General features: G+C 43.2%; 1 protein-coding gene across 1 annotated transcript in view; it reads right to left on the bottom strand.

The window, feature by feature from the left end:
- LOC145345354 (protein eyes shut homolog) overlaps window positions 1-25,960 on the bottom strand; it is a 308,622-nt gene that overhangs the window by 86,244 nt on the left and 196,418 nt on the right. Inside the window, exon 8 of the mRNA XM_080193170.1 lies at window positions 10,680-10,856. Within this exon, the coding sequence (XP_080049296.1) occupies window positions 10,680-10,856 (177 nt within the window). The remainder of the gene's footprint in view (window positions 1-10,679; window positions 10,857-25,960) is intronic.

The raw sequence follows: 25,960 nt of genomic DNA, 5'->3' as shown, positions 1-25,960 counted from the left end.
CCCATAAGATGTAGGAGTAGAATTGGACCATTCAGCCCATCGAGTCTGCTCTGCCATTCAACCATGGCTGATCCTTTCCCCTGTAACCTTTGATTCATAGAAACTAGAAGCAAGGGTAGGCTGTTTGGCCCTTCAAGCTGCTCGCCATTCATTTTGATCATGGCTGATCATTAAATTCAATGTCCTGATCTCTACATCCACCCATATTTCTTGATCCCTTTCGCTCTTAGGGCTACGTTTAATTTCTTCTTGAAATTTGGCCTTAACTATTTTCTATGGTAGTGAATGTTCAGCGGCCTCTGGGTGAAGAAATTTCTCCTTTTCTCCATTCTAAAATGTTCAAAAAATCCTTAAACTATGACCCCAAGTTTTGGACTCCCCCAGCATTGGAAGTTTTCTTTCTGAATCTACCCTGTCCAACTCTGTTAAAATTTTATAAGTGTCTGAGATTCCCTCTCACTCTTCTGATTCCAGTGAATATAATTCTGACTTAATCTCTCTTCACCAATGCCCTATACAATTGCAGCAAAACATCTCTATCCCGATACTCAAATCCTCTCGCTATGAAGGCCAACTTACTATTTGCTGACTTTACTGCTCGCTGTCCCTGAGCATTACTTTCAGCGATTGATGCACAAGATGTTCTCACTGGAATGACAGAGGTTGAGTGGCGACCTGATAGAAGTCTACAAGATTATGAAGGGCCTGGACAGAGTGGTTTGTCAGAAGCTTTTTCCCAGTATCCAAGAGTCAGTTACTAGGGGGCATAGGTTTAAGGTGTGAGGGGCAATTTTAAAGGCGATGTACAAGGCATGTTTTTTACACAGAGGGACATGGGCGCCTGCAACTCACTGCCAAGGAAGGTAGTAGGAGCAGATATAATAGTGATGTTTAAGGGCCGTCTTGACAAATACATCAAATACATGAATAGGAGGGATATGATCCCCAGAAAGATTGGGGGTTTTAGTTCAGACAGGCTTGGAGGACTGAAGGGTGTTCCTGTGCTGCAGTTTTCTTTGTTCTTGTTGTCTTGCTGAATATCCACCTCTCTCAATTTACACCCAGTTAAGTCATCATCTGTCTTCCTATTATTGCTGCTAAAGTGGGTAATTGAATATTTATCCAGATTATATTGCATCTGCCATGTATATACCCACATAATCAGTATGCCCAAATTACGTTGAAGCATCTCCTCACATCTCACCCTTCCACCCAACTTTGTACCATTTGCAAATTTGGAGATAATACATTCAGCTCCTTCTTCCAAAGCATTAATGTATAATGTGAACAGTTGGGGTGCTAGCACAGGTCCCTGTGGAACCCCATTAGTCACTGACGGCCAATCAGGAAAGACGCATTTGTGCCAACTCTTTGGTTCCTAGCTTTCTATCCATCCCAAGACATTGCCTGCAATGCCATGTGCTTTAACTTTACATCGTCTGCAATGTGAGACCTTGTTGAAAACCTTCTGAAAGTCTAAATAAACCACATTCACTGGTTCTCCCTTACCAATCAAGAACCTATTTTAAATATACAAGAATCTGTTTTAAATATACTCAATGAAGTTGTCTTCACTGCCTTCGGTGGCAATGAATTCCATTGGTTCACCACCTCTGGCTGAAGAAATTTCTCCTCATCTCAGTTCTTTACCCTGAGGCTGTGCCCTTGGATTCAAGTCTCGCCTACTAATAGAACTATCTTTCCCATGTCCAGTCCGTCAGGCTTTCAGTATTCTGTAAATTTCAATGAGAACTGCCCCCCTTCCCATCCTTCTAAACTCCAAGTAAGCATAGGATCATTGGCCTCTTTCTGCACTGTAGGAATCCTTTCGGCCCTAAAAACAATCCCATGCAGACCCTATTCCTGTAACCCCATGTATTTTTTGTCCTCCTGATACTAAGAGCAAATCCACCTAATCCACACATCTTTGGATAGTGGGAGGAAACCACAGCACGCAGAGGAAACTCACGCAAACATGGGGAGAACGTACAAACACCAAACAGATAGTCACCCAAAGCCAGAATTGAACCCAGGTCCCTGATGCTGTGAGACAGCAGTGCTAACCACTGTGCCACCCCAGATGCAAGATGCAGATTCAGATCTACCAACTGCAGAGAATCTCTGTTTGGTTCCATGTTGAATGTTAAAGTAAGGAGAAGCAAGTGGAGAAATGGGCTGGCTGCACATCAGTGTATATCTTGTTGGGCGGAACAGAAAAATACTGAATAGTTAGACATTTGCAGTCATTAAGCATCAATAAAAAAACAGACTGTTTATTAACATATAGATTGATCTAGCCAATGATATCAGCATCTCATGAACAAATAACTTAAAAGATTTTGTGGAATTTGGTGTGTTAAAATTGACTACCGTGTTTCCTGTATCACAATAATGACCATACTTTAAAAGTACTCCATTGACTGTAAAGCATTTTGGGACATCTTGAGAAAGATGTTTATGAATTCTTTCTTCCCTATGTGTGAAATGCCTATTCAACAATTCAGATTATCTAACAATTGCAGTCATCATAGAAGAATCCAATTCTGTCTTCTCCAAGCTCCCAATCTTTAGCATTGTTCATTGGATGGCAGATTGAAATTCTGGCTGACATTCACCTCCCATAACCTAAGAATTCACCAGCCAATTGTGACATTTTTCGAAGCAAAAATGATCAAACCAGTGACTTTCTATCGATGTTGTGTATTCACTGGTTTGCTAATATTTTAAATTCCTGATTTACCTCAGAGTGATGCAGAGATAACACTAATCCAAAATCTGCAACAGCTTTAGTTATAGTACTTTTAAATAGCTCAACATTTACAGGACTTCTGTACATATGTTCACACCCCAGGCTTCTCAGGTCTTTCTCAAAGCTTCTGTCATTTTAGCTCTCAAAGGCTACACCCAGCCTTGATTAATTAAGCACAAAACACAAATTAATCAGTAAACCAATGTAATCAAATACAGATCAATTAAATCACTAAACATGGCAAGATGGGCCAAACGGCCTCCTCTGGTGCTGGATATTTCTATGAATCTAACAGTTTTAGACCAACAGGGAATGTGCAGAGGGGCAGACCAATAATAACCATTGGTCATCCAGAGGCATGGCAGAAAGGAATGGTGGAACACCAGTGGCATATGTGAGCATCCTAAGAGACAAGGGGAAAAGAGCGCTTAATATAAATAGTAACCTGATGCTGAAGTCCTACAGCACAAAGATACAGACAAAGATACAGGAAAATCAATACATGCTTTCCTGTTCTCAGTCTGCAGTACAGGGTTAAGTCATCTGACACCTGGAGAGGCCATTTTGCTCCTTCACTGACTCTTAAACATTGTTCTAAAAATATTACCTAGCTGAGTTTACTCTGTTTCAAAATAAAAGCCTTGAAAATCTTGAAAATATGTCTATGTGTTTTCCTCATATCCTCATTGTTGAGTGTAACAACCTATTATGGGCTGGGATGAAAACATGGAAAACAGAAGCTAGAAGCAGGAGTAGGCCATTTGGCCCTTCAAGCTTGCTCCACCTTTGGTTCTTCAGGCCTGCTCCACCATTCGTTTTGGTTATGGTGGACCATTACAATCCCCCATATCTCCCTATGTCCCTTAATTTCTTTCGCCCCAACAGCTATATCTAATTTCTTCTTGAAATCACACAAAGTTTTTCTGCTGTAGTGAAATCCACAGGTTCACCGCTCTCTGGGTGAAGAAATTTCTCCTCATCTCAGTCCAAAAAGAGTTAGGGTTCTCCTCAAACTGCGACCCTGGTTCTGGACTCCACCACCATCAGGAACATTCTTTCTGAATCTACCCTGTCTAATCCTGTCAGAATTTTGTAAGTTTCTATGAGATCCCATCTCACTCTTCTCAACTCCAATGAATACAATCCTAACTGACTTAGTGTCTCCTCATATGACAGACTTGCCATTCCAGGAATCAGCCAGATAAACCTTTGCTGTATTCCCTCTAAAGCAAGGATATCTTTCCTCAGATAAGGAAAAGCTTCACACAATACTCCAGATCTGGCCTCACAAATGCCCTGCAGTAAAACATCCCAATTCCTATGCAAATCCTCTTGCTATAAAGGCCAACATACCATTTACCTTCTTTACTGCTTGCTATACCTGTGCACTTACTTTCAGCGACTAATGCACAAGGAAACCAAGGTCTCGTTGAGTATCCACTGTTCTCAATTTATACCCATTCAAATAATAACCTGCCTTCCTAATTGTGCTACTAAAGTGGATAACCTCACATTTATCTACATTGTACTGCATCAACAATGCATATGTCCACTCACTCAACCTCTCCAAATCACGCTGAGACAGCCGTGCATCCTCCTCACAGCTCACCCTCCCACCCAACTTGGTACCATCTGAAAACCTGGAGAGAATACATTCAGTTCCCTCTTTCAAATCATTAGTATATAATATAAATTGCAGTCCTAGCACAGATACCCGCCAATCGGAAGAATACCCACATATGCCAACTCTTTGTTTCCTATTTGCTAACCAGTTTTCAATCCATCTCAAGATACTATCTGCAATCCCACGTGCTTTAACTTTACATAGTAGTTTGTTACGTGAGACTTCGTCGAAAGCATGCTAAACATCTAAATAAACAAATAATAAATAAGACAATGAACTATTTTTCATCCCATGCACAGCGACACTGTCAGTAGCTCATTGTCAGCAGAGGCTGAGGTTCAGTAGATCATACCCTTACTGCTATGCCAGAAGATTTTGGATTCACTCAATAAACCTGAGCACAAAATCCAGGCTGGTGCCTCAATGCACCACTGAGGCAATGCTACATTATCCAACCCTTTATCTCTCGACCAACATCACTAAAGCAGGTGATCTGATCGTCATGTTGCTGGGAGTTTGTTCTGTGATTTTCCTTATATGTAAAACTACATCATTGACTGTAGAGCCATTTGGGATATCCTGAATTGTGAGAGGTACTAGAGAATGGCAAGTTCTTCCCTTTGTTATCAGACAACAAATTTATGAAACTGGGCACACAATATGGAAGCAGACTAAAGTTACACTCAGAGCCTCTCCACTAAAAATCGCAAAGTAACAGACACCGATTAGCAGGCAAGTGCATGCTTTTAGAATGCAAATGAGGGCTAGCACACAAGGGAAGCTGGACAGGATGGCACCTACAGGAACTAAATCTCCACCCCATCAAAATCAGCACCTCTAAAACAGTCAAACAACCCATGGAGACACCTAAAATTAGCATAGTTAAGGAAACATTCCTGGCCCCTCAAAACCTCTTTTGAGATCAATGACACACCTATGGTTCAAACCCCAGAGATTCTAGACTATTAAATAATCAATCAGACAAAAACAATTAACACACACTTAAAACAATTTCCCCAACACTTGGAAACATCGAGACAGGATGGCTAAGTCTAATACTGTAAATAAAGTATTAGAATTTGAATTGCATACTGCACCGAAGTTCAGGTATAACTATAGCCTGCTGTGAGGGACCGTTAGAGCGCTTTCGGGGCAGTCCGATTGTATGTCCTGACTGCGCTTCTCCGTCGACGTAAAAGAAAATAAAGCTGTGCTGCTATTGAACTTCACCCTGAGTCTGTAGTGGTCGTTTCGCCCACTCGCGCTAACACCTTGCTCAATTCAATAAAGAAGAATTGCACTAGTTTGATCTTGTATCCGGCACTAAGGGAATGACTACACTCAGTAGGATTATATGGTGCAGTGGCACAGTAGTTAGCACTGCTGCCTCATGGCGCCAGGGCCTTGGGTTCGATTCCAGCCTTGAGTAACTATCTGTGTGGAATTTGCATGTTGTTCCCATTACTGAATGGTTCTCCTGTGGGTGCACCGTTTTCCTCCCACAGTCCAAAGATGTATGGGTTGGGTGAAGCGACACTGATGAGAGTAGAGGCTGCAGGGAGGATGAGCAATGAGGTTCAGAGAGCCATTCAAGAGGGGGAAGAAAAGAGAAATGTAGTTGTAATTAGGGACTGTACAGTGGGAGGAACAGATACTGTTCTCTATGGCCAGGATCAGGAGTGCTGTGTTGTCTGTCTGGTACCCAGGTTCATGACATCTCATCTGGACCGCAGAGAAATTTGGAGGAGAAAGATCCAGTTATTGTGGTCCACATGAGTGCCAACAATATAGAAAGAGGTTTGACTGAGGGATTATAAGCATCTTGGGACTAAATTAAAAAACAAAACTGAAAAAGTAATAAACTTTGGATTACTAACTGAATTACAAGCTAATTGGCACAGGATCAAGATTAAACAAATAAATGTGTAGCTCAAAGTTGATGTGGAAGCAGTGGATTTGAATTCTTGGAACATTAGCACCAGTACTGGGAAAAGAGGGAACTGTTCCAATGGAATGGACTACACCTGGATCACACTGATACCAAAGTCCTGGTGACGAGCATAACTCGAGCTGTAGGTCAGGCTTTAAACTAAATAATGGGGGAGTGGGTTCAACTTCATGGAAAGTTATGAAAAAAGTTAACAGACAGGAGAGCTCAGGAGAAGTTATTAAAGACCCCAGGGCAATTAATAAGAAAGTGTGTTTGGAAAGGGTTAGGAATGGTATGGTGGCACAATGGTTAGCACTGCTGCCTTGCCAGGGATCCGGGTCCAATTCCCAGCTTGGGTCACTGTCTGTGTGGAGTTTGCATGTACTCCTCTTATCTACTTGGGTTTCCTTCGGGTGCTCTGGTTTCCTCCCATAGTCCAAAGATGTGCAGGTTAGATGGATTGGCCATGCTAAATTGCCCCTTAGTGTCAGGGGATTAGCGATTAGCTAGGGTAAATGCATCGGATTATGGGGATAAGACCTGGGTGGGATTGTGGTTGGTTCAGACTCGATGGGCCAAACGGCCTTCTGCCTTCTGTAGAATTCCATGATTCTATCTATGGTTTTAAGAATCTAGATTCAGGCACAGCAGAAATGGGGACGGCAATAGGAAGGGAGTGGTTATTGCAGGAATGAGGGTGTTGTATTTGAACGCCCGCAGTGTACGAAATAAGATAAATGAGCTTGTAGCACAGATTGAAATAGGAAGGTATGATGTTTTGAGCACATGGCTACAAGGGGATCAAGGCTGAGAGCTAAATATCCAAGGATACACATTCCATCGAAAAGATAGGAACGTGGGCAGAGGGGGTGGGACTGCCTTGTTGGTAAGAAATGAAATTAAATTGATAGCAAGAGACGATGTACGGTCAGAAAATGTAGGATCTTTGTGGGTAAAGTTGAGGAACAGCAAAGGTAAAGAGCCTGATGTTATGATTTATGTGTAGGCCTCCAAGCAGTAGTCAGGATGTGGGGCACAAAATACAGGAGATAGAAAAGGCATGTAAGAGGGGCAAGGTTTCAGTGATAATTGGGGACTTCAATATGCAGGTGGACTGGGCTGGTGGTGGATCCCAAGAACATTTGTGGAATGTTTGTGAGATGGCTTTTTAGGGTACCTTGTGGTGGAGCCTACCAGGTAACAGGCACTTCTGGATTTGGTGATGTGTCATGAGGCAGACTTGATAAAGGAGTTTAAGGTGAAGGAACCCTTGTAAGTCAGTGACCATAGTGTGATCGAATTTACACTGCAGTTTGAGGGGGAGAAGCTGGAATCAGATGTAATGGTATTACAGTTGAGTAAAGGTAATAACAGAGACCTGAGGGAGGAGCTGGCCAGAGTTGATTGGAAAATGGAACCTAGCAGGAAAGGCGGTGGAGCAGCAATGGCAGATGTTTCTGGGAGTAATTTGGGAGACAAAGCAGATTTCATCCCAAGGAAGAAGAAGCATACCAAGGGGAATTCGAGGCAACAACGGCTGATGAAAAGAAGTCAGGGATAGCATGAAAGCAAAAGAAATACATACAAAGCATAATCTGTGGTGCAGATTAATGGGAAGCCAAGAGATTGGGAAGCTTTTAAAGACCAACAGAGGACAACAGAAAAAGTAATAATGGAGGAAGATGATGAAATATAACGGCAAGCTAGCCAGTGATAGAAAAGAAGACTGCGAGAGATTGTTTTAGATATACAAAGAGTATGAGAGAGGTGAGAATGGATATTGGATCACTTGAACATGACACTGGAGAAATAGTATGGAGAATAAAGAAATGGCAGAGGAACTGAAAAGGTATTTTTCATCATTCTTCACAGTGGAAGACATACCAAAAATTCAAGAGAGTCAGAGGCAGTGTGAGTGTGGTGCTCACACTAGGTACTAGGGAAGCTGAAAGGTCTGAAGGTGAATAAATCACCTGGACCAGATGATTACACCTGAGAGTTCTGAAGGAGATAGCTAAAGAATTGTGGAGGCATTTGTGGTGATCTTTCAGGAATCACTGGAGTTCAGGGAAGGTCCTAGAGGACAGGAAAATCATGAATGTAACACTCCTGTTTAAGAAAGGAGAGAGGCAAAAGATGGGAAATTACAGGCCAGTCATTCTGACCTCGGTCACAGCACCACAAAATCAAGTATGTTACTAAGAATGAGATTTCAGAATACTTGGAAGAGCATCGTAAATTAGGGCAAAGTCAGCATGGTTTCATCAAGGGGAGCTCACAAAGCTGTTAGAATTCTTTCAGGAGGTAATGGGCAGGTTAGACAAAGGAGAGCCAGTGGACATAATCTACTTGGATTTCCCTGAAGGCCTTTGATGCGCTGCTGCATTGGAGGCTGCTAAATAAGATCAGAGCCCATGATGTCAGAGACAAGGTACTAGCATGGATAGAAAATTGGCTGATTAGCAAAAGGCCAGAGTGGGGATAAAGGGGTCCTTTTTATGATGGCAGCCAGAGACTAGTACTGTTCCTCAGGGATCAGTGTTGGGACCACAATGTTTCACTTTGTACATCAATGATCTTGATGAAGGAACTGAGGGCATTGTGGCTAAGTTTGCAGATGATACAAAGCTAGAGGAGGGACAGGTAGTTGTGAGGAGGTGGAGAAGCTGCAGAAGGACTTGGATAGGTTAGGAGAGTGGGTGAAGAAGTGGCAGATGGAATATAACATGGGAAAGTATGAGGTTATGCATTTTGGTAGGAATAATAGAGCCATAGACTATTTTCTAAATGGGGAGAGAATTCAGAAATCGGAAGTGCAAGGGGATACTTGGGAGTCCCAACTCAGGATTCACTTAAGGTTAACTGGCAGGTTGAGTTTTTAGTTAGAAAAGCAAATGTAATATTACCATTCATTTCGAGAGGACGAGAATACAAAAGCAGGCATGTACTGCTGTGACATAAGAACATAGGAACATAAGAACATAAGAAATAGGAGCAGGAGTAGGCCATCTAGCCCTTCGAGCCTGCCCCGCCATTCAATAAGATCATGGCTGATCTGAAGTGGATCAGTTCCACTTTCCCACTTTCTCCCCATAACCCTTAATTCCCTTGTCTGTCAAAAACCTATCTACCCGTGACTTAAATATATTTAGCGAGGTAGCCTCCACCACTTCAACAGGCAGAGAATTCCAGAGATTCACCACCCTTTGAGTGAAGAAGTTCTCCCTCAACTGCCCCCCCCTTATCTTGAGGCTGTGCCCTCTAGTCCTGCTGTCCTTTCTAAGCCGGAAGAACCTCTCCACCTCTACCCTATCCATCCCTTTCATTATCTTATACGTCTCTATAAGATCTCCCCTCATCCTTCTAAACTCCAACGAGTACAGACCCGGTCTATTTTGTCTCTCTTCATATTCCAACCCCCTCATCTCCGGTATCAGCTTAGTGAACCTCCTCTGCACTCCCTCCAAGGCCAAAATATCCTTGCGCAAGTGCGGCGACCAAAACTGCACACAGTACTCCAGCTGCGGCCTCACCAGTAGCCTATACAGTTGCAGCAAGACCTCCCTGCTTTTATATTCTATCCCCCTCGCTATAAAGGCGATAATGTGCCTTTATAAGACTCTGGTCAGACCACACTTGGAATACTGTGAGCAATCCTGGGCCCCATATTTAAGGAAGGATTTGCTGGCCTTGGAGAGGATCTAGAGGAGGTTCACGAGAATCATCCTGGGAATGAAAGGCTTTGCACATCTTTTGAGAACTGTGGGTCTGTACTCAATGGAGTTGGAAAAGATGAGGGGGAAATCTCATTGAAACCTACATAATAGTAAAAGGCCTGGATAAAGTGGACATAGGGAAGATGTTTCCATTAGAAGGAGAGATTAGGATCTGAGGGCACAGCCTCAGAGTAAAGGGACGACCCTTTAGAACTGAGATGAGGAGTAATTTCTTCAGCCAGAGGGTGATGAACCTTTGGAATTCATTGCCTGAGAAGGCTGTGGAGGCCAAGTCATTGAGGGTATTTAAGACAGAGCTAGATAGGTTCTTGATTGGTAAGGGAATCAGAGGTTATAGGGAAAAGGCAGGAGAATGGGGTTGAGAAACATATCAGCCATGATTGAATGGTGGAGCAAACTCTATGGGCTCAGTGGCCTAATTATATTGTTGTCTTATGGTCTTAATGTTTCCCTTCTACAAGAGCCTCCTCCTATCCCACTTCATCTAACTCCATTGACACATTGTTATTGTATCCTGTTGTTCACCAGCTGATCACCTGAAAGTGTAGAATCCCTCACTTCATCCCTAATTTTTTTAAAGTAGGTGGCACTGATTTTTAAAAGATAATTTAAAGGGTGTGGGGCATCATTAATACTCACTGTATAGAATGGTTCCAGTGGAAGAGGTTGTTTTTACTGTTAGGTACAACATCACATCTGTGTCTGTGTCTACTCCTGTTCCAATATCAAAGTCTGTATCTTTTCTCAATATTGTGGTCAGTGAAGGAAGTTCTATGTAAGCATTTCCATCAAATGAAGGGAAAAACAGTGTGATATCTGGAATGGAAGAAGCAGCAGGTTACATTTTGGCTCCAGTAATTGAACAGCAACACAAATCATACAGCAGAAGTGTACAGGATCGGCTTTACATTCCTCATCCAGTTTTACAGCTGATGATAACATCTTAGGTCCACAATCTCAGCCTCAGAATGAATTCTTTTGGAACCTAAGGATCCACCTATTTGGAAAAACCAAAAGTTCATGATATTTAATTGAATTAGCTACTAGTTCCAAACTAAATTCAGATTGCAAATTCCCCTCATCAACTAGTCCTCTCGCTGGCGGAGAGAGGAAGTGTGAAATTGGTAACTCATGATTCATTCACTTTAACAACAACTATTGCTTCATAGTCAGGAGTAATAATAACACATCATCAATTTCCTCAGTAGTAACTACAACTTTCAAAATGCTTCATTTCCAGTCTATGTATGTGTTGAAGTATATTCATTGTTCTAATATAGAAACTGGTAATATAATCAGGGCCTAGTTTTAAGGCTGATTAAATTGGATATCCTAAATTAAAGAATTGGGTATATTAAAATCAAACACAATCAAACCTTGGGCAGGCCAATTGTACAAATACACAAACATGTCTGGGCCTGACCCATCAATCACTCATCAACGGTCGTTGCACTCTACCGATACTTAGCAGGAGATCATTGCACCCCATTGAAATGCACCGACCTATTTTTAGAAGCCCAGATTGGGTCAGACTTTCTGTCACCGAGAGTTCCTGCAGTTACCTTATCTGACAACAGGTTACATGTAAGGAACGTGGAGATGGGCACCTGAGGGCAGACCCTGGTGTCCTGTCAGGGATGCATCAAGAAACCCACTGGGTATTGGAAACCCCTCCTGGGACCTCATCGGCCAGAATCCAGAGAAGTTTCTGGAAAGGCAAGCAGGCAAGGGGATAAAGGTACACACCTCAGACATACCAGGAGCGAAGACTTGACAAGGGAGGCAACCTTGACCATTCGGGAGACTGACCAGAGGAGGAAGGACGAAGCTGCCGTCGAGACTCATCTTTGTGATGATGGACCAGAGAGACTCAGAAAATTGAGCCTGCAGTTTAACCAAACCATCTTTGTGGGTAATATACCCCCAGAGGATATTTGGGGTATCCTCTTGTTTTATGTGGATAATTTAAGGGTTAATTGTGTTATTACTAATAAACTTGGTGAACCTTTACTCGTGTTTGTCCTTTGCCCATCTTGCAAATAAGGGCACTGGGGTAAAACCTTGGAATAAGCAAACTGGTCGAAAGTATCTGAGAATTAACAGGTACAACAAAAATATGGCAATGAGTTTGCACAAAGCTAGATCCCGCAATATTGATCAGATAATCTATTTTTTGTGAAGCTGATTGACAAATAAATATTGGCCTTGGCATCAAAGAGAATTCTCCTGCTCTTCTTTGGATGGCACAATGGGATCTTCTACATCCGCCTAAGAGGACCGAGGAGACCTCAATATGAAGCCTCATTGGGATGTTGGTATTTGTGACCATGTTGTATTCTCTTAGAGTTGCACTGTATTCTCTCATGTTGTATTCTCTTAGAGTTGCTGGATACTGGGATCTGAGGCAAAAACAGTAAATCTCAGCAGGTCTGACAGCATCTGAGAGAGAATAGAGCCAACATTTTGAGTCTGGATGACCCTTCCTCAGATATAAGAGCAAATAAAATCAGAACTGAAATGTTGCCTCTATTCTCTCTGTCTTCACAAATGCTGTCAGATCCGCTGAGATTTTCCAGCATTTACTGCTTTTGTTTTGGATTCCAGCATCCGCAATGTTTTGCATTTATTATTTTCCCTTTTGAATATCTTGATGGAACCTGCCTCCACCAGTCTCTCAGGAACTTTGGTCCAGACTCCAAACACCTTCGAGGTGAAAATCATTTTTCCTCATATCGCTTTTACTCCTTTTTCCCATTAGTTTGAATCTGCCCCCTTTAGTTTTTGATGCTGTCTTGAGTACAGACAGTTTTTTCAATATTTACCCCGTCCATACCCCTTAGGGTCTTAAATACCTCTCTCAAATCTTCTCACAGCCTCCAGAGAAAACAGTCCCAAACTCTCCAATCTATCCTCATAGATACAGTTCTTTATCACTGGATTCATTCTTGTGAATCTCCTCTGTGCTCCGATGCCTTCACACCTTCCTCAAATATGGCACCCAGAACTGAATGCAGTAGTCCAGTAATCCAGTCACTGATGTCTTTTTCCCGTCACTCAATTTTTTACTGTCTTTTTCCAGTCAGCCAATTCCTTATCCAAATATCTGCTCTTGTTTTTATTCCATGAGCTAGCATTTAGTGTACAAGTCTGTTGTGTGGCATTGTATCAAATGCCTTTTGAAAATCTATGTACAGCACTTCCACAATGTTGCTGTTCTCATCTTTGTTACCTCATAATTAAACCCCAGCAAGTTAGTGAAACATGATTTTCCCTTGATGCATTCATGCTGGATTTCCTTCATTATCCTGTACTTATCTGAGTGTTGATTTTGTCCCAGAATGTAGGGCATGAACAAGTGAGGAACCGAGAGAGTTTCAGACCTGTTTTTTGGGAGAGTTTGAAAATGGAATCTTACTTGGATAGAAGTGCGCGATTCAGTGCCCTGGGGGGGCGGGGGGGTGCGGTGTTGTGGCAGCGGGGAAGAAGCTGGCAAGCTGGCTGCGGACTGCTTGGGGTGCCATTGCCTCAATCAGTGAACTGGGAAGCCTTCTGGCAACCCCTACCCCAACCAACAGACAGCGACAGCCCCTTCCCATCATTGGCGACAATGTAACCCCTCCCCCCCACCCCACCTCATGATGACATGATAATATGGGTTGCCGGCATCCGGACCCTCGCAATGAGTCTGGTGCACAGATAATTCCCTAAATTTGCACCCCTTTCTTGTGGAGTCCACTAGACGTAGACAAAAGCCATAAGTAGAAGGAGGACTTGAATAAGGCACTCACTGAGTGTTAGAATGGACAGCACGGGCTTGTGGGGCCGAAGGGTCTGTTTCCTGTGTTGTACTGTTCTTTCTTCTTTGTTGTTCTTTGAGTCCCGCGCATGACCTGCTTTGTAACCCACCTGCACGCTCCCATCTGTGCCAGCCTCCCCTTCCCCCCCTGCCAATTTCTCCCTGTGCCACTCTCCTTGGTACTTACTCTGCTGCGGATTGCTCCCTGTGCTGGTCTCCCCTGCCGATCGCTCCCTTTGCTGCCCTCCCTGCCACTCACCGCTCATGCAGACCTCCCCCCGCCACCCCCACCCACCCCCCCCACCACCGCCGACCAATCATCCACTCCTTGCATTTCCCCCTCTGATGTTCAGTCCTCTTTGCATATCCCCTTGCCAGAGCCCCCTGTACTTATCTAAGTGTTGATTTTGTCCCAGAATGTAGGGCATGACACAAGTGAGAAAATGAGAGAGTTTCAGACCTGATTTTTGGGACAGTTTGAAAATGGAATTTTACTTGGATAGAACTGCTGTGGGGGGGTGGGGGGGGGGTGTTGAGGCAGCAGGGAAGAAGCCCCATCCCTTCTCAGGTCCACTCACTTGGCACTGCTCTTCACACAGTTATGCTGCCAAGTGGGCTTGCCAGGGTGCCTGATGAGCAGTGCCAGGGTGCCCAATGTCTACTGTCAGACTGGCCAAGCCCCCGACCACCCAGAGGATTCATTGACCTCCGATCCCCCCAGTGAGGTCATCTCTGCTGATGGAGACCAACTGTGACTCTCGCCGGTGTGAGGACCGACCAGTGAGTGGGTAAGATCCAGATTTGGTTTTGAAATTGGCTTCATGCCCTTTTTGGATGCAAAGCTGATCTCACCAACAAAACAGAGCCGGTGTGATTGTGTCAGGCGAGAAACCAGGCACAAACGTGATTTTTCGCCTTTTGTGTAATTTTACTGGCTCACTGCACTGGTTGATTGGCACGGTGAGCTAGTGAGATCATGCTCATAGTTTCCAGGAGTTTCACAACTGGAAGTCAAGCCGATTGAACTGGAGATGCCCGTTGCACTCCTTTTCAACAAGAGTAGAACATTCACAATTCTCCCCTGTGTCTAAGGAAAGCTGGAAAATTATCACTGACGCCTCTTCAATTTTCACTTTCACCTTCAGTATTCACTTTCACTTTCAATATTCTAGGATGCATCTTATCCATTCCTGGTTTCTTATCTATTTTAAGTAAAGATAGACTTTCTAATATTTCCTTCTCAACTGTTAATTCCTTGAGTGTATCAATTCTCTCTTCTCTCACCTCAGCCTGTGTGCATCCTCTTCCTTTGTAAAGAACTTTGCTATTTCTCCTGCCGCCACATAACAATCCCCTCATTTACCTCTAATTGGCCCTACTCTCTTTCTTTTACTACCCACACATACAAACACACACGTGCACATATATACATGGACACATATACGGCTGTGTATTATCCCCTGATTGACTTATCAGAATGCATTACAGCAGCCACACTAATGGTCTCTTTAATTGTTGACAGTTTGGCACAATAAACTCATAATAAATTTATTCAAAAGGGGAGAGATGGTAGGATAGTTCCCCCTTTTCTGCAGATCAACTGACTGGAGGCAGATAGGTTTTAAAGAGAAAAAGTGTTTGAACCCCTCGAGTGCTGCAACTCTCAGGAATGAAAAAAAGACAAGTCTCTTGTTTCAAAAAAAAGTTTCTCTCTTGATATCGGAATGCATTTGAAACACCATCCACTCACAGACACACGCACACACACATGAGAAAAGGTGATTACAAAAGAGATGGCATTCACTCAGGTCCTAACAGTCCAAAATTTAATTTGATTCTCTCGAGATGGAGTTTTGAAATGTTGAAGGCCTGTGATTTTCTTAATTCACTGAAGAAACCAAAGTTAGAAGTTTCTGATGATGTATTTGCAGCGGATTATTGCTTACAGACATAGGTTACTGCTTTCTCTCTCTCTCTGTCTCGATCAACGTATTCCAATCTTCTTCCCTATTAACCATGTGGCTTATTTTTGCATCATCTACGAACTTCATAATCATACCTCTTAAATTTAAGTCTAAATCAGGGCCATATAACCACAAATTGCAAGGGATACAGTGCTGAACCTTTCTTCACCCCATTGCAAACAGTCTTCTTGACATAAAAGCACACACAGAAAATTCCTCTACTAAGCCAGTCTTTAACTTTGATCGAGATGTTGAAAACAAAACACTTCAAACTTTGGAAATCTAGAATGTTATAAGGAGTTCAGAACTGCTCAGGCAGAATAATAAATGGTGGCACAAAAGATGAAGTTAACCTTTTGTTTCCAAGAAATTTGTAAGGTGCATTTGAGAGCAGAGAAAATAGTAACAGCAAAATGCCAATTTAATAAGGACAATCGATGGAGCAAACAGGTGATCCATGATCCGTGAGAAAAGAGATAACTGTGTTTTGAGAAAACTGAAAAAATGTCCTACTTCAGTTCAATATGAAGATCAAGTCTGCACCACACGTGAGAAGGTGATAGTATCATTACATCCGAGGTTTATCAGTAATATCAAGAAATAACTCAATAACCTTTATGGGTGTATTAATAGTAAAATAATAATAATACTAAAATGATAGTAAAAGGCATAAGTGAGTCAGAGAGGAAACGTATATTTGCCCCACTCTACCCCCCACTTTGTTCAGATCCTGGTGATGAAAGTTCTTCCTGTGTAACCTGATGCCTTCACATTATGTGTGTTGTAGAACATAGAACGTAGAACATTACAGCACAGTACAGGCCCTTCGGCCCTCGATGTTGCGCCGACAAGTGGAACCAATCTAATGACCCTCTAACCTAAACTATTCCAATGTTATCCATATGCCTATCCACTGACCATTTGAACGCCCTTAAAGTTGGCGAGTCCACAACTGCTGCAGGCAGGGCATTCCACTACCTTACTACCCTCTGAGTAAAGAACCTACCTCTGACATCCGTCCTATAATTACCACCCCTTAATTTAAAGCTATGTCCCCTCGTGTTAGCCATCACCATCTGACGTAAGAGGCTCTCACTGTCCACCCTATCCAATCCTTTGATCATCTTGTATGCCTCAATCAGGTCACCTCGTAACATTCTTCTCTCCAATGAAAATAACCTCAAGTCCCTCAGCCTTTCCTCATAAGACCTTCCCACCATACCAGGCAACATCCTGGTAAACCTCCTCTGCACCCTTTCCAATGCCTCCACATCTTTCTTATAATGCGGCGACCATAATTGTATGCAATACTCCAAATGCGGCCGCACTCGGTTCATTTTGGTTCATTTTGCCTGCAAATGTCTGGATTTAAAACCAGCCATAATGTGTAAATGTTTCCAAGGGTATTCAGTGACCAGTCGGTTCACTCCAAAGCCCACATGCACCGACATTCAAATACACGAGCAGAACTGACCTTTCAGAATCCAATTAAGTAGAGTCACTCGCTCTGTGTATCTCTCTCTTGCAGAACCAGTTTCTTTGCTTCGGAAGCTCTTACTTAAATTTCAATTTTTATTTTAACTTGAAAATCCACCATCACTCTGTGTGGAGTGCTGACCTTGATTTACAGTGTAGCCCAGCACATCCGACTCTCCAATTAATTCTCAACAAAACAAAATCAGGTTAAACGAAATAAAACTTTCCTCAGCTCCATGTTAAATGAATGAAATGTTCAGTACAGCAAACATTTTACATGTAGTGATGGAAAACCAATCCACAAAATCAGGTAAGATCTCATGATGAGCATTTCAACATGTTTACTGACAAATTTTCCTTTCCACTGTTGCATCCCACACTGATCGAAGTTTGTGATCTTTACAACCACTTTGGTATATTTGCCATGCAGAAACTTTCCAGGCCCCTCCTATACCACACCAACACGTTTCCCCCTCAGAAACGCCATGCAAAAATGCAACAATAGTTTCACCAATGGCACCCAGCTCCACTTCACCAACTCTCTCAACTCCTCCATGATTGCTAAACTATCAGACTGCCATCAAGAAATTTTGTCTACTTCAAATATTGGGAAGAGTGAAACCATTTTATTCAATCCCCCCTCCAAACTCTGTTCCCAAGCTACGACTCCATTCCCCTCCATGGCACCAGCCCATTTGTAACATTGGTGTCAAACTATCCCAAGATGAGGTTCTGATTTGATAATTATCACTGAACGAGTAATCCAAAGATCCAGAGTAATGCTCCAGGGACGCAAGTTTGAATCCCACCATAGCAAATGGTGACATTTGAATTCAATAAAAATCTGGAATTAAATCTCTAATGATGACCATGAAACCACTGTTGTTTGTTGCAAAAAGAAATCCATCTAGTGCCTTCCTTTCGGGAAGGAAATCTGCCGTCCTTACTTGGTCTGGCCTACATATGACTCTAGACCCACAGGAATGTTGTTGACACTGAAATGATCTCAGGGATTGGCAATAGAATCATAGAAGCCTACAGCGAAGGAGGCAGCCATTCAGCCCCTCGAGTCTTCATCGACCACGGTCCCTCCTAGGCCCTATCCCCATAACCCCATGCATTTACCCTAGGCAGTTCCCCTAACACGGAGAGGCAATTTAGATTGACCAATCCACCTAACCTGCACATCTTTAGACCGTGGGAGAAAACCGGAGCGCCCGGAGGAAATCCACGCAGACATGAGGAGAATGTGCAGACTCTGCACACACAAGCTGGGAATCGAACCTCATCCCTGGTGCTGTGAGGCAGCAATGCTAACCACTGTGCCATCGTGCCACCCACGTTGGTCCAGCCAGTGATGTCCTCATCCTAGGAATGAATAAAAAATAAAATAAAATTGTGCAGTCGCTTAGGCTGCCTATTTCCATCTCAGTAACATCATCCAGCCCTGGCCCAGTCTCACCTTACCTAAATTCAATTGTTCCAATGCGCTCTTGGTTGGTCTCCCACTGCCCTTGCTAAACCTGATCCAAAGCATTGCTGCCCATGTCTTAACTAACAGCAAGCCCCATTCCTCTATCACCTCTGTGCCCACTGACCTACACTGGTGTCCAGTCAATCAAAGTCTCTCCTATCTTCTCCAGCCCTGCAACTGGGATGGCGTGGTGGCATAGTGGTTAGCACTGCTGCCTCACAGCTCCAGGGACCCAGGTTCAATTCCGCGTTTGGGTGACTGCCTGTGCAGAGTCTGCACATTCTCCCCATGTCTGCACAGATTTCCTCAGGGTGCTCTGGTTTTCTCCCACAGACTGAAAAGACATTTTGGTTAGGTGCATTGGTCACGCTAAATTCTCCCTCCCACCAAACAGGTGCCGGAGTCCAGCGACTAACAGTGTTAATGTAATCCTACTTGTGACACAAATGAACTTTAAAAGCCATACACGGTTTCTCTAATTCTGGTATCTTCAGATTTAATTACACCAGGAGCAGTGGCCACATCTTCAATTCTAGGCTTCATGCTCTGGAGTTCTCTCCCTAAAGCTCTCCACTTCTCTACTTCTCTTCCCTTCTTTAAGGAACTTCTTAATAATTTTTTCTTTGATCAAAATTTTGATCATCAGACCAAATGGCAGTGATTCACCCATCCTAACCCTCAAATTTTTTTGGTGGGTTGGGCAGGGAGAATCGTACATGCGCCAATTTGCGGGATTCGCACGTGCATTCCCGACATTCCCGCATCTCCCAGCAATGGATATTTAGCGTGGTCAGGACCACACTGGAAACCGGCGGGAACAGCAGATAAGATGTTTTAATCTTAGTTGAGTATAATTTAAATATCATCATTGGACCTGGGACTGAATTCTCCATGTTGTGTTGAGTGGAATTTTCCAGCTGTTGCTCACCCTGAAACCAGAAAATCCCAACCAAAGTGAACTGACCTTTCCATGGTCCACCCCTTGCCCACTGTGATTCCCACGGTAGGTGGAACAGGAAAATTTGCCCCATTATGTTGTCTCACAAAGTGGCTTGTGTTTGTGTGCAAAGGTATAGAAGAATTGTAAAACATGCTGGAGCGATAGAAAATAGTGTGTGGTCCCTTTAAAAGCTGTTTTTGAGTTTTGTGCTAAATGGCAGAGTACACACAGACTCCATCTTACAACATTTATTTCAAAAGGACCAAGCATCAGGTTGACTTGGTAGCAGGCTCTTACATTCTGTCAGCCTATCATTTTAAAAAGGACAATCAACTACGAAGAGCCTTAGATTTTAATTTGATAGCGTTGACAGCCCCAAACCAATCCTGGGGTAAGAAAATTACGAGATCATAGCAGGGATAAAGGCAAAAGCAACAGCTCTTTCTGGGAGAATATCTCCAGGGGCTCGGACAACCAGTCAAAAACCGGCATTCATCTGTACAGCAGCTCTTCCCCCTGCCAGTTTAAATACCTCTTGAGAGAATTATCCAGCTATCTAACAGAAGGATACTGAATCAGAAAGATCTTACGGACAGAACTCCAAAAAGCTTCTGAATTCCATCATGCTTGGTTGTATAATTTCTTTGAGGGTGACTAAAATTCCATTATTTCTGTTTTGGTAATGAATGTTCCTTGTATTATTCAAACAGCTTTTTCAGTCGAACCATTCTTTAATTAAAATGTTACTGGTTTAGTTTAAAGTTCCTGTCTGGTTAAAAAATAAAATAACTTGTTAATTATTCTCTTAAAAGTAGTGACTGGTCTTTATGTTAATGAATCCCTAACCGTTAAAATAGAACAGTCAACACCTTCCCAAACAGATTATGAGGCGAGGTAAAGGGGATTAACATTTGCATCGTAACACTTGTATGGTTGAACGATAACTGATAATAACACACAACTATATACATATAGAACATAGAACATAGAACATTACAGCACAGTACAGGCCCATCGGCCCTCGATGTTGCGCCAACCAGTGGAACCAATCTAATGACCCTCTAACCTAAACTATTCCAATGTTATCTATATGCCTATCCACTGACCATTTGAATGCCCTTAAAGTTGGCGAGTCCACAACTGCTGCAGGCAGGGCATTCCATGCCCTTACTACCCTAGTAAAGAACCTACCTCTGACATCCGTCCTATAATTACCACCCCTTAATTTAAAGCTATGTCTCCTTGTGTTAGCCATCACCATCCGAGGTAAAAGGCTCTCACTGTCCGCCCTATCCAATCCTTTGATCATCTTGTATGCCTCATTCAGGTCACCTCGTAACCTTCTTCCCTCCAATGAAAATAACCTCAAGTCCCTCAGCCTTTCCTCATAAGACCTTCCCACTATACCAGGCAACATTCTGGTAAACCTCCTCTGCACCCTTTCCAATGCCTCCACATCTTTCTTATAATGTGGTGACCAGAACTGTACGCAATACTCCAAGTGCGGCCGCACCAGAGTTTTGTACAGTTGTAACATGACCTCATGGCTCTGAAATTCAATCCTTCTACCAAGAAAAGCTAACACACCATACGCCTTCTTAACAACATTATCAACTTGGGTGCCAACTTTCAGGGAGCTATGCACACGTACCCCGAGATCTCTCTGCTCGTCAACACTACCAAGAGTCCTTCCATTAGCCCTATATTCTGTACTCCTGTTACTCTTTCCAAAGTGAATCACCTCACACTTTTCTGCATTAAACTCCATTTGCCACCTCTCAGCCCAGCTCTGCAGCTTATCTATGTCCCTCTGCAAACTGTAACATCCATCCTCGCTGTCTACAACATGGACAGGATACAATCCTGACCAGGTGATATCATCATGCCAAATTCTCCCAGACCTACCACTGTACTCCCCTACTCCCATGTGACTATCTCTGTCATGGTGAGAGAGCCACTGGGCAGGATTGACTAGCCATTCAAGTCAGCAGGGTTCTTCTATCCCACTGCAGTGAATGGATTTGGCTGAGCGCCAAATTTTCCATCCTCTCCGGCAACAGTGGTGGGGTGTGAATGGCTGGCGAATCTGCTCACTGTTTCCCAAGTTCTACTTTTACAGTCCTGAACGCCTGTAATACTAAAAGGTTAGGTGCAGTGAGGTATGAGGAAGTACGTGTGGAGTATGAACACAGACATTGACTAGTTGCACAGAATAGGTGCCAAATGTTACGGAATTCTACATAAACAAAAAACATGAAGATAGAGAAAGGAGAAAATGTTTACTTTTGGGGAAAAAAACGTGGTGCTAAGCGGAGGGACAATTTCTTCACACACCTGCCATTTGAACTGACCTTCAGCTTCTCTGACTTTGTGACTCTGTTATCTCACTCACCGGCTGTGGGTTTAAATGATTGTCACTCAGAGGGAAGAAACAGCCTAGCCCTTTGCAGCAGTCATCTTTTAATCAAGCACATGTCATAAATCAAACTTATGACTTTTAGAACTCAATCAAAAAGGTATTTTCGTCTCCAACAAAATTATCTGTAAGGATGCAGTAGGGACACACCTGAGAGATCAGATGCACATACAAGCTCAGTGTCCAAGTGAACCTGATCGGATTACTCTGTCAGTTTTAACAATGAATGATCCATCCCTAGACTGCCATAAGTTTATGAAGACTTCAAGAGACATTCAAATGAAACATCCCAGGAAGTTGTAATCAATACCATTCTAGGCCTAGTTATTTTATGCTCCGTTTCTTCAAGTTCCCTTCATCTGTCATTTGACCATCAATGTGCTTTCAGTTGCCTCAAATTATCATAGAATCTTTAGAAATTTACAGAAGGAGACAATTCAGCTCATTGTATCTATGATGATTGAACAGTAGTCAACCAGGCTGATCTCACTTTCCAGTTCTTAATCTGAACCCTGTGGATTATAGCATTTCAAGTAGAAATCCAAATATTTTATGCATTTCAGTTAGGCCTAACTTCAGCCTCCTCTGTTTCAAAGAAATTGATCCCAGTCTATTCAAACTTTGCTCACCATTGAAATCTTCCCATCAAGATTTGCACTGGAAAGCTTTAGATTGGCTAGGAGGGAGTTAAAGAGTGAGTTAAGAAGAGCTAAAAGAGGACACGAGAAGACTTTGGCTGATAGGATTAAGGAGAATCCTAAGGCGTTCTATAGATATGTTAAGAACAGAAGATTGGTTAGGGCAAGATTAGGGCCAGTTAGAGACAGCAGTGGGAAGTTATGTGTGGAACTGGAAGAGATTGGAGAGGCATCGAACCAATATTTCTCTTCGGTATTCGCGCAGGGGGACATAAATGTAGCTGTGGAGGACACTGGGTTACAGGGTTGTAAACTGGATAGTATTGCAGTTGATAAGGAGGATGTGCTACATATTCTTGAGGGTTTGAAAATAGATAAGTCCCCTGGGCCGGACGGGATTTACCCTAGGATTCTTTGGGAGGCAAGACAGGCGATTGCAGAGCCTCTGGCTCTGATCTTCAGGTCGTCGTTGGTCACAGGTATAGTGCCAGAGGATTGGAGGATAGCGAATGTTGTCCCATTGTTTAAGAAGGGGAACAGAGACTTCCCCGGGAATTATAGACCGGTGAGTCTTACTTCTGTTGTGGGCAAAGTTTTAGAAAAAATTATTAGGGATAGGATTTATAGTTACTTAGAGAGTAATGAATTGATTGGAGATAGTCAGCACGGTTTTGTGAAGGGTAGGTCATGCCTTACTAACCTTATTGAGTTTTTTGAGAAAGTGACCAAAGAGGTGGATGGGGGTAAAGCAGTTGACGTGGTATATATGGACTTTAGTAAGGCGTTTGATAAGGTTCACCATGGAAGGCTTCTGCAGAAAATGCAGATGTATGGGATTGAGGGTGATTTAGTTAATTGGATCAGGAATTGGCTAGCAGATAGGAGACAGAGGGTGGTGGTTGATGGAAAGTATTCGTCATGGAGTTCGGTTACAAGTGGTGTGCCTCAGGGATCTGTTTTGGGGCCACTGCTGTTTGTAATTTTTATAAATGATCTGGATGAGGGTATACTTGGGTGGATCAGTAAATTTGCTGATGACACCAAAGTCGGAGGAGTGGTAGATAGTGAAGAGGGGTGTCATAGTTTAAAGAGAGACTTGGACAAGTTGCAGAGCTGGGCCGCGAGGTGGCAGATGGAGTTTAATGTGGAAAAGTGTGAGGTAATTCACTTTGGCAGGAATAACAGATGTGTAGAGTATAGGGCTAACGGTAGGACTCTGAATAGTGTTGATGAACAGAGGGATCTAGGTGTATGTGTACATAGATCCCTGAAAGTTGGGAATCAAGTAGATAAGGTTGTTAGGAAGGCATACGGTGTCTTGGCATTTATTGGTAGGGGGATTGAATTTAGGAGCCGCAACGTCATGTTGCAACTGTACAAAACTCTGGTGCGTCCGCACTTGGAGTATTGTGTGCAGTTCTGGTCCCCACATTATAGGAAGGATGTGGAGGCATTGGAGAGGGTGCAGAGGAGGTTTACCAGGATGTTGCCTGGTATGGAGGGAAGGTCCTATGAGGAGACACTGAGGGATTTGAGGTTGTTTTCGTTAGAAAGAAGGCGGCTAAGAGGGGACCTTATTGAAACATATAAGATGATTAGAGGTTTAGATAGGGTGGACAGTGATAGCCTTTTTCCTCGGATGGAGAAAGCTAGCACGAGGGGGCATAGCTTTAAATTAAGGGGTGGTAGATATAGGACGGATGTCAGAGGTAGGTTCTTTACCCGGAGGGTGGTGAGGGATTGGAATGCCCTGCCTGCTGCAGTTGTAGATGCGCCTAGTTTGGGGGCGTTTAAGAGATCCGTGGATAGGTTTATGGATGGAAAGGGATTGGTTTAGGTTAGAGGGTCATTGCTTTTTTAATTGGTCGGCGCAACATCGTGGGCCGAAGGGCCTGTTCTGCGCTGTAATGTTCTATGTTCTAAGATGACATCCTTGTAAATCTCAAAGAACAAAGAACAGTACAGCACAGGAAGAGGCCCATCAGCTTTCAAGCCTGCACCGATCACGTTTGCCTATCTAGAACAGCCGCTTATATTCCTCTATTCCCTGTTTATTCATATGTCTATCAAGATAAGTCTTAAATGCAGCTAACTTATCTGCCTCAACACCTCATCTGGCAGTTCTTCCAGGTCCCCATCACCCTCTGTGTAAAAAACTTCCCCGCACGTCTCCACTGAATCTTTCCCCCCTTATCTTGAACCTGTGCCCTCTTGTAATTGTCATTTCTGCCCTGGGGAAAAGACTTCCAACTGTTCACCCTATCTATACCTCTCATAATTATATATACTTCTATCAGGTTGCCCCTCAGTCTCCGTCTTTTGCGGGAGAACAACCCCAGTTTATTCAATCTCTCCTCATAGCTTATTCCCTCCATGCCAGACAATATTCTGGTAAACCTTTTCTGTACTCTCTCCAAAGCCTCCATGTGCTTCTAAGAGTGTGGTGACCAGAATTGGACACAATATCCAAATGTGGCCTAACCAATGTTTTATATAACTGTGACATAATTTGAGAACTTTTTTCTCAATTTATCTCATAGAATCATAGAAGCCTACAGTACAGAAAGAGGCCATTTGGCCCATCGAGTCTGCACCGACCACAATCCCACCCAGGACCTACTCCCATATCCTACATATTTTCCAACTAATCCCTCTAGCCTACGCATCTCAGGACACTAAGGGGCAATATTAACATGGCAAATCAACTAATCAAACCTTCACATCTTTGGATTCCGGGAGGAAACTGAAGCCCCCAGAGGACACGCAGACACAAGGAGAATGTGCAAACTCCACACTGACAGTGACCCGAGCCGGGAATCGAACCCAGGTTCCTGGAACTGTGAAGCAGCAGTGCTAACCACTATGCTACTGTGTCACCCCCTGCATCCTCTGCATTCTCGCCAGTGCAGTCATACTTTCAACAGTACAGAGACCAAAACTGCACACGATATTCCAGCTGTAGTCAACTAGTGTTTTTTCCACTTTCAGCATAATCTCTCTGCTCTTAAATTCAATACCTCAGCTAATAAAGGCAAGAACCTTGCATGCCTTCTTAAGCACCTAATCTTCCTGCCCTGATAGCTCCAGAGATCAATGAATGGGGCCCAAGATCAGCAACAGCTTAAATTTAGAATAAGCAATGAAAAACTTGCATTGTTATCACCTCCTCCATGACTTCATGATGTTTCAAAGTGTTTTAGTGCCAACAGAAACCTT

This window comes from Carcharhinus amblyrhynchos, chromosome 7 (assembly GCF_965287045.1).
Source record: "Carcharhinus amblyrhynchos chromosome 7, sCarAmb.v2.hapA, whole genome shotgun sequence".
Taxonomy (NCBI): Eukaryota; Metazoa; Chordata; class Chondrichthyes; order Carcharhiniformes; family Carcharhinidae; genus Carcharhinus; species Carcharhinus amblyrhynchos.
This window is presented reverse-complemented; position numbering and strand designations above follow the sequence as displayed.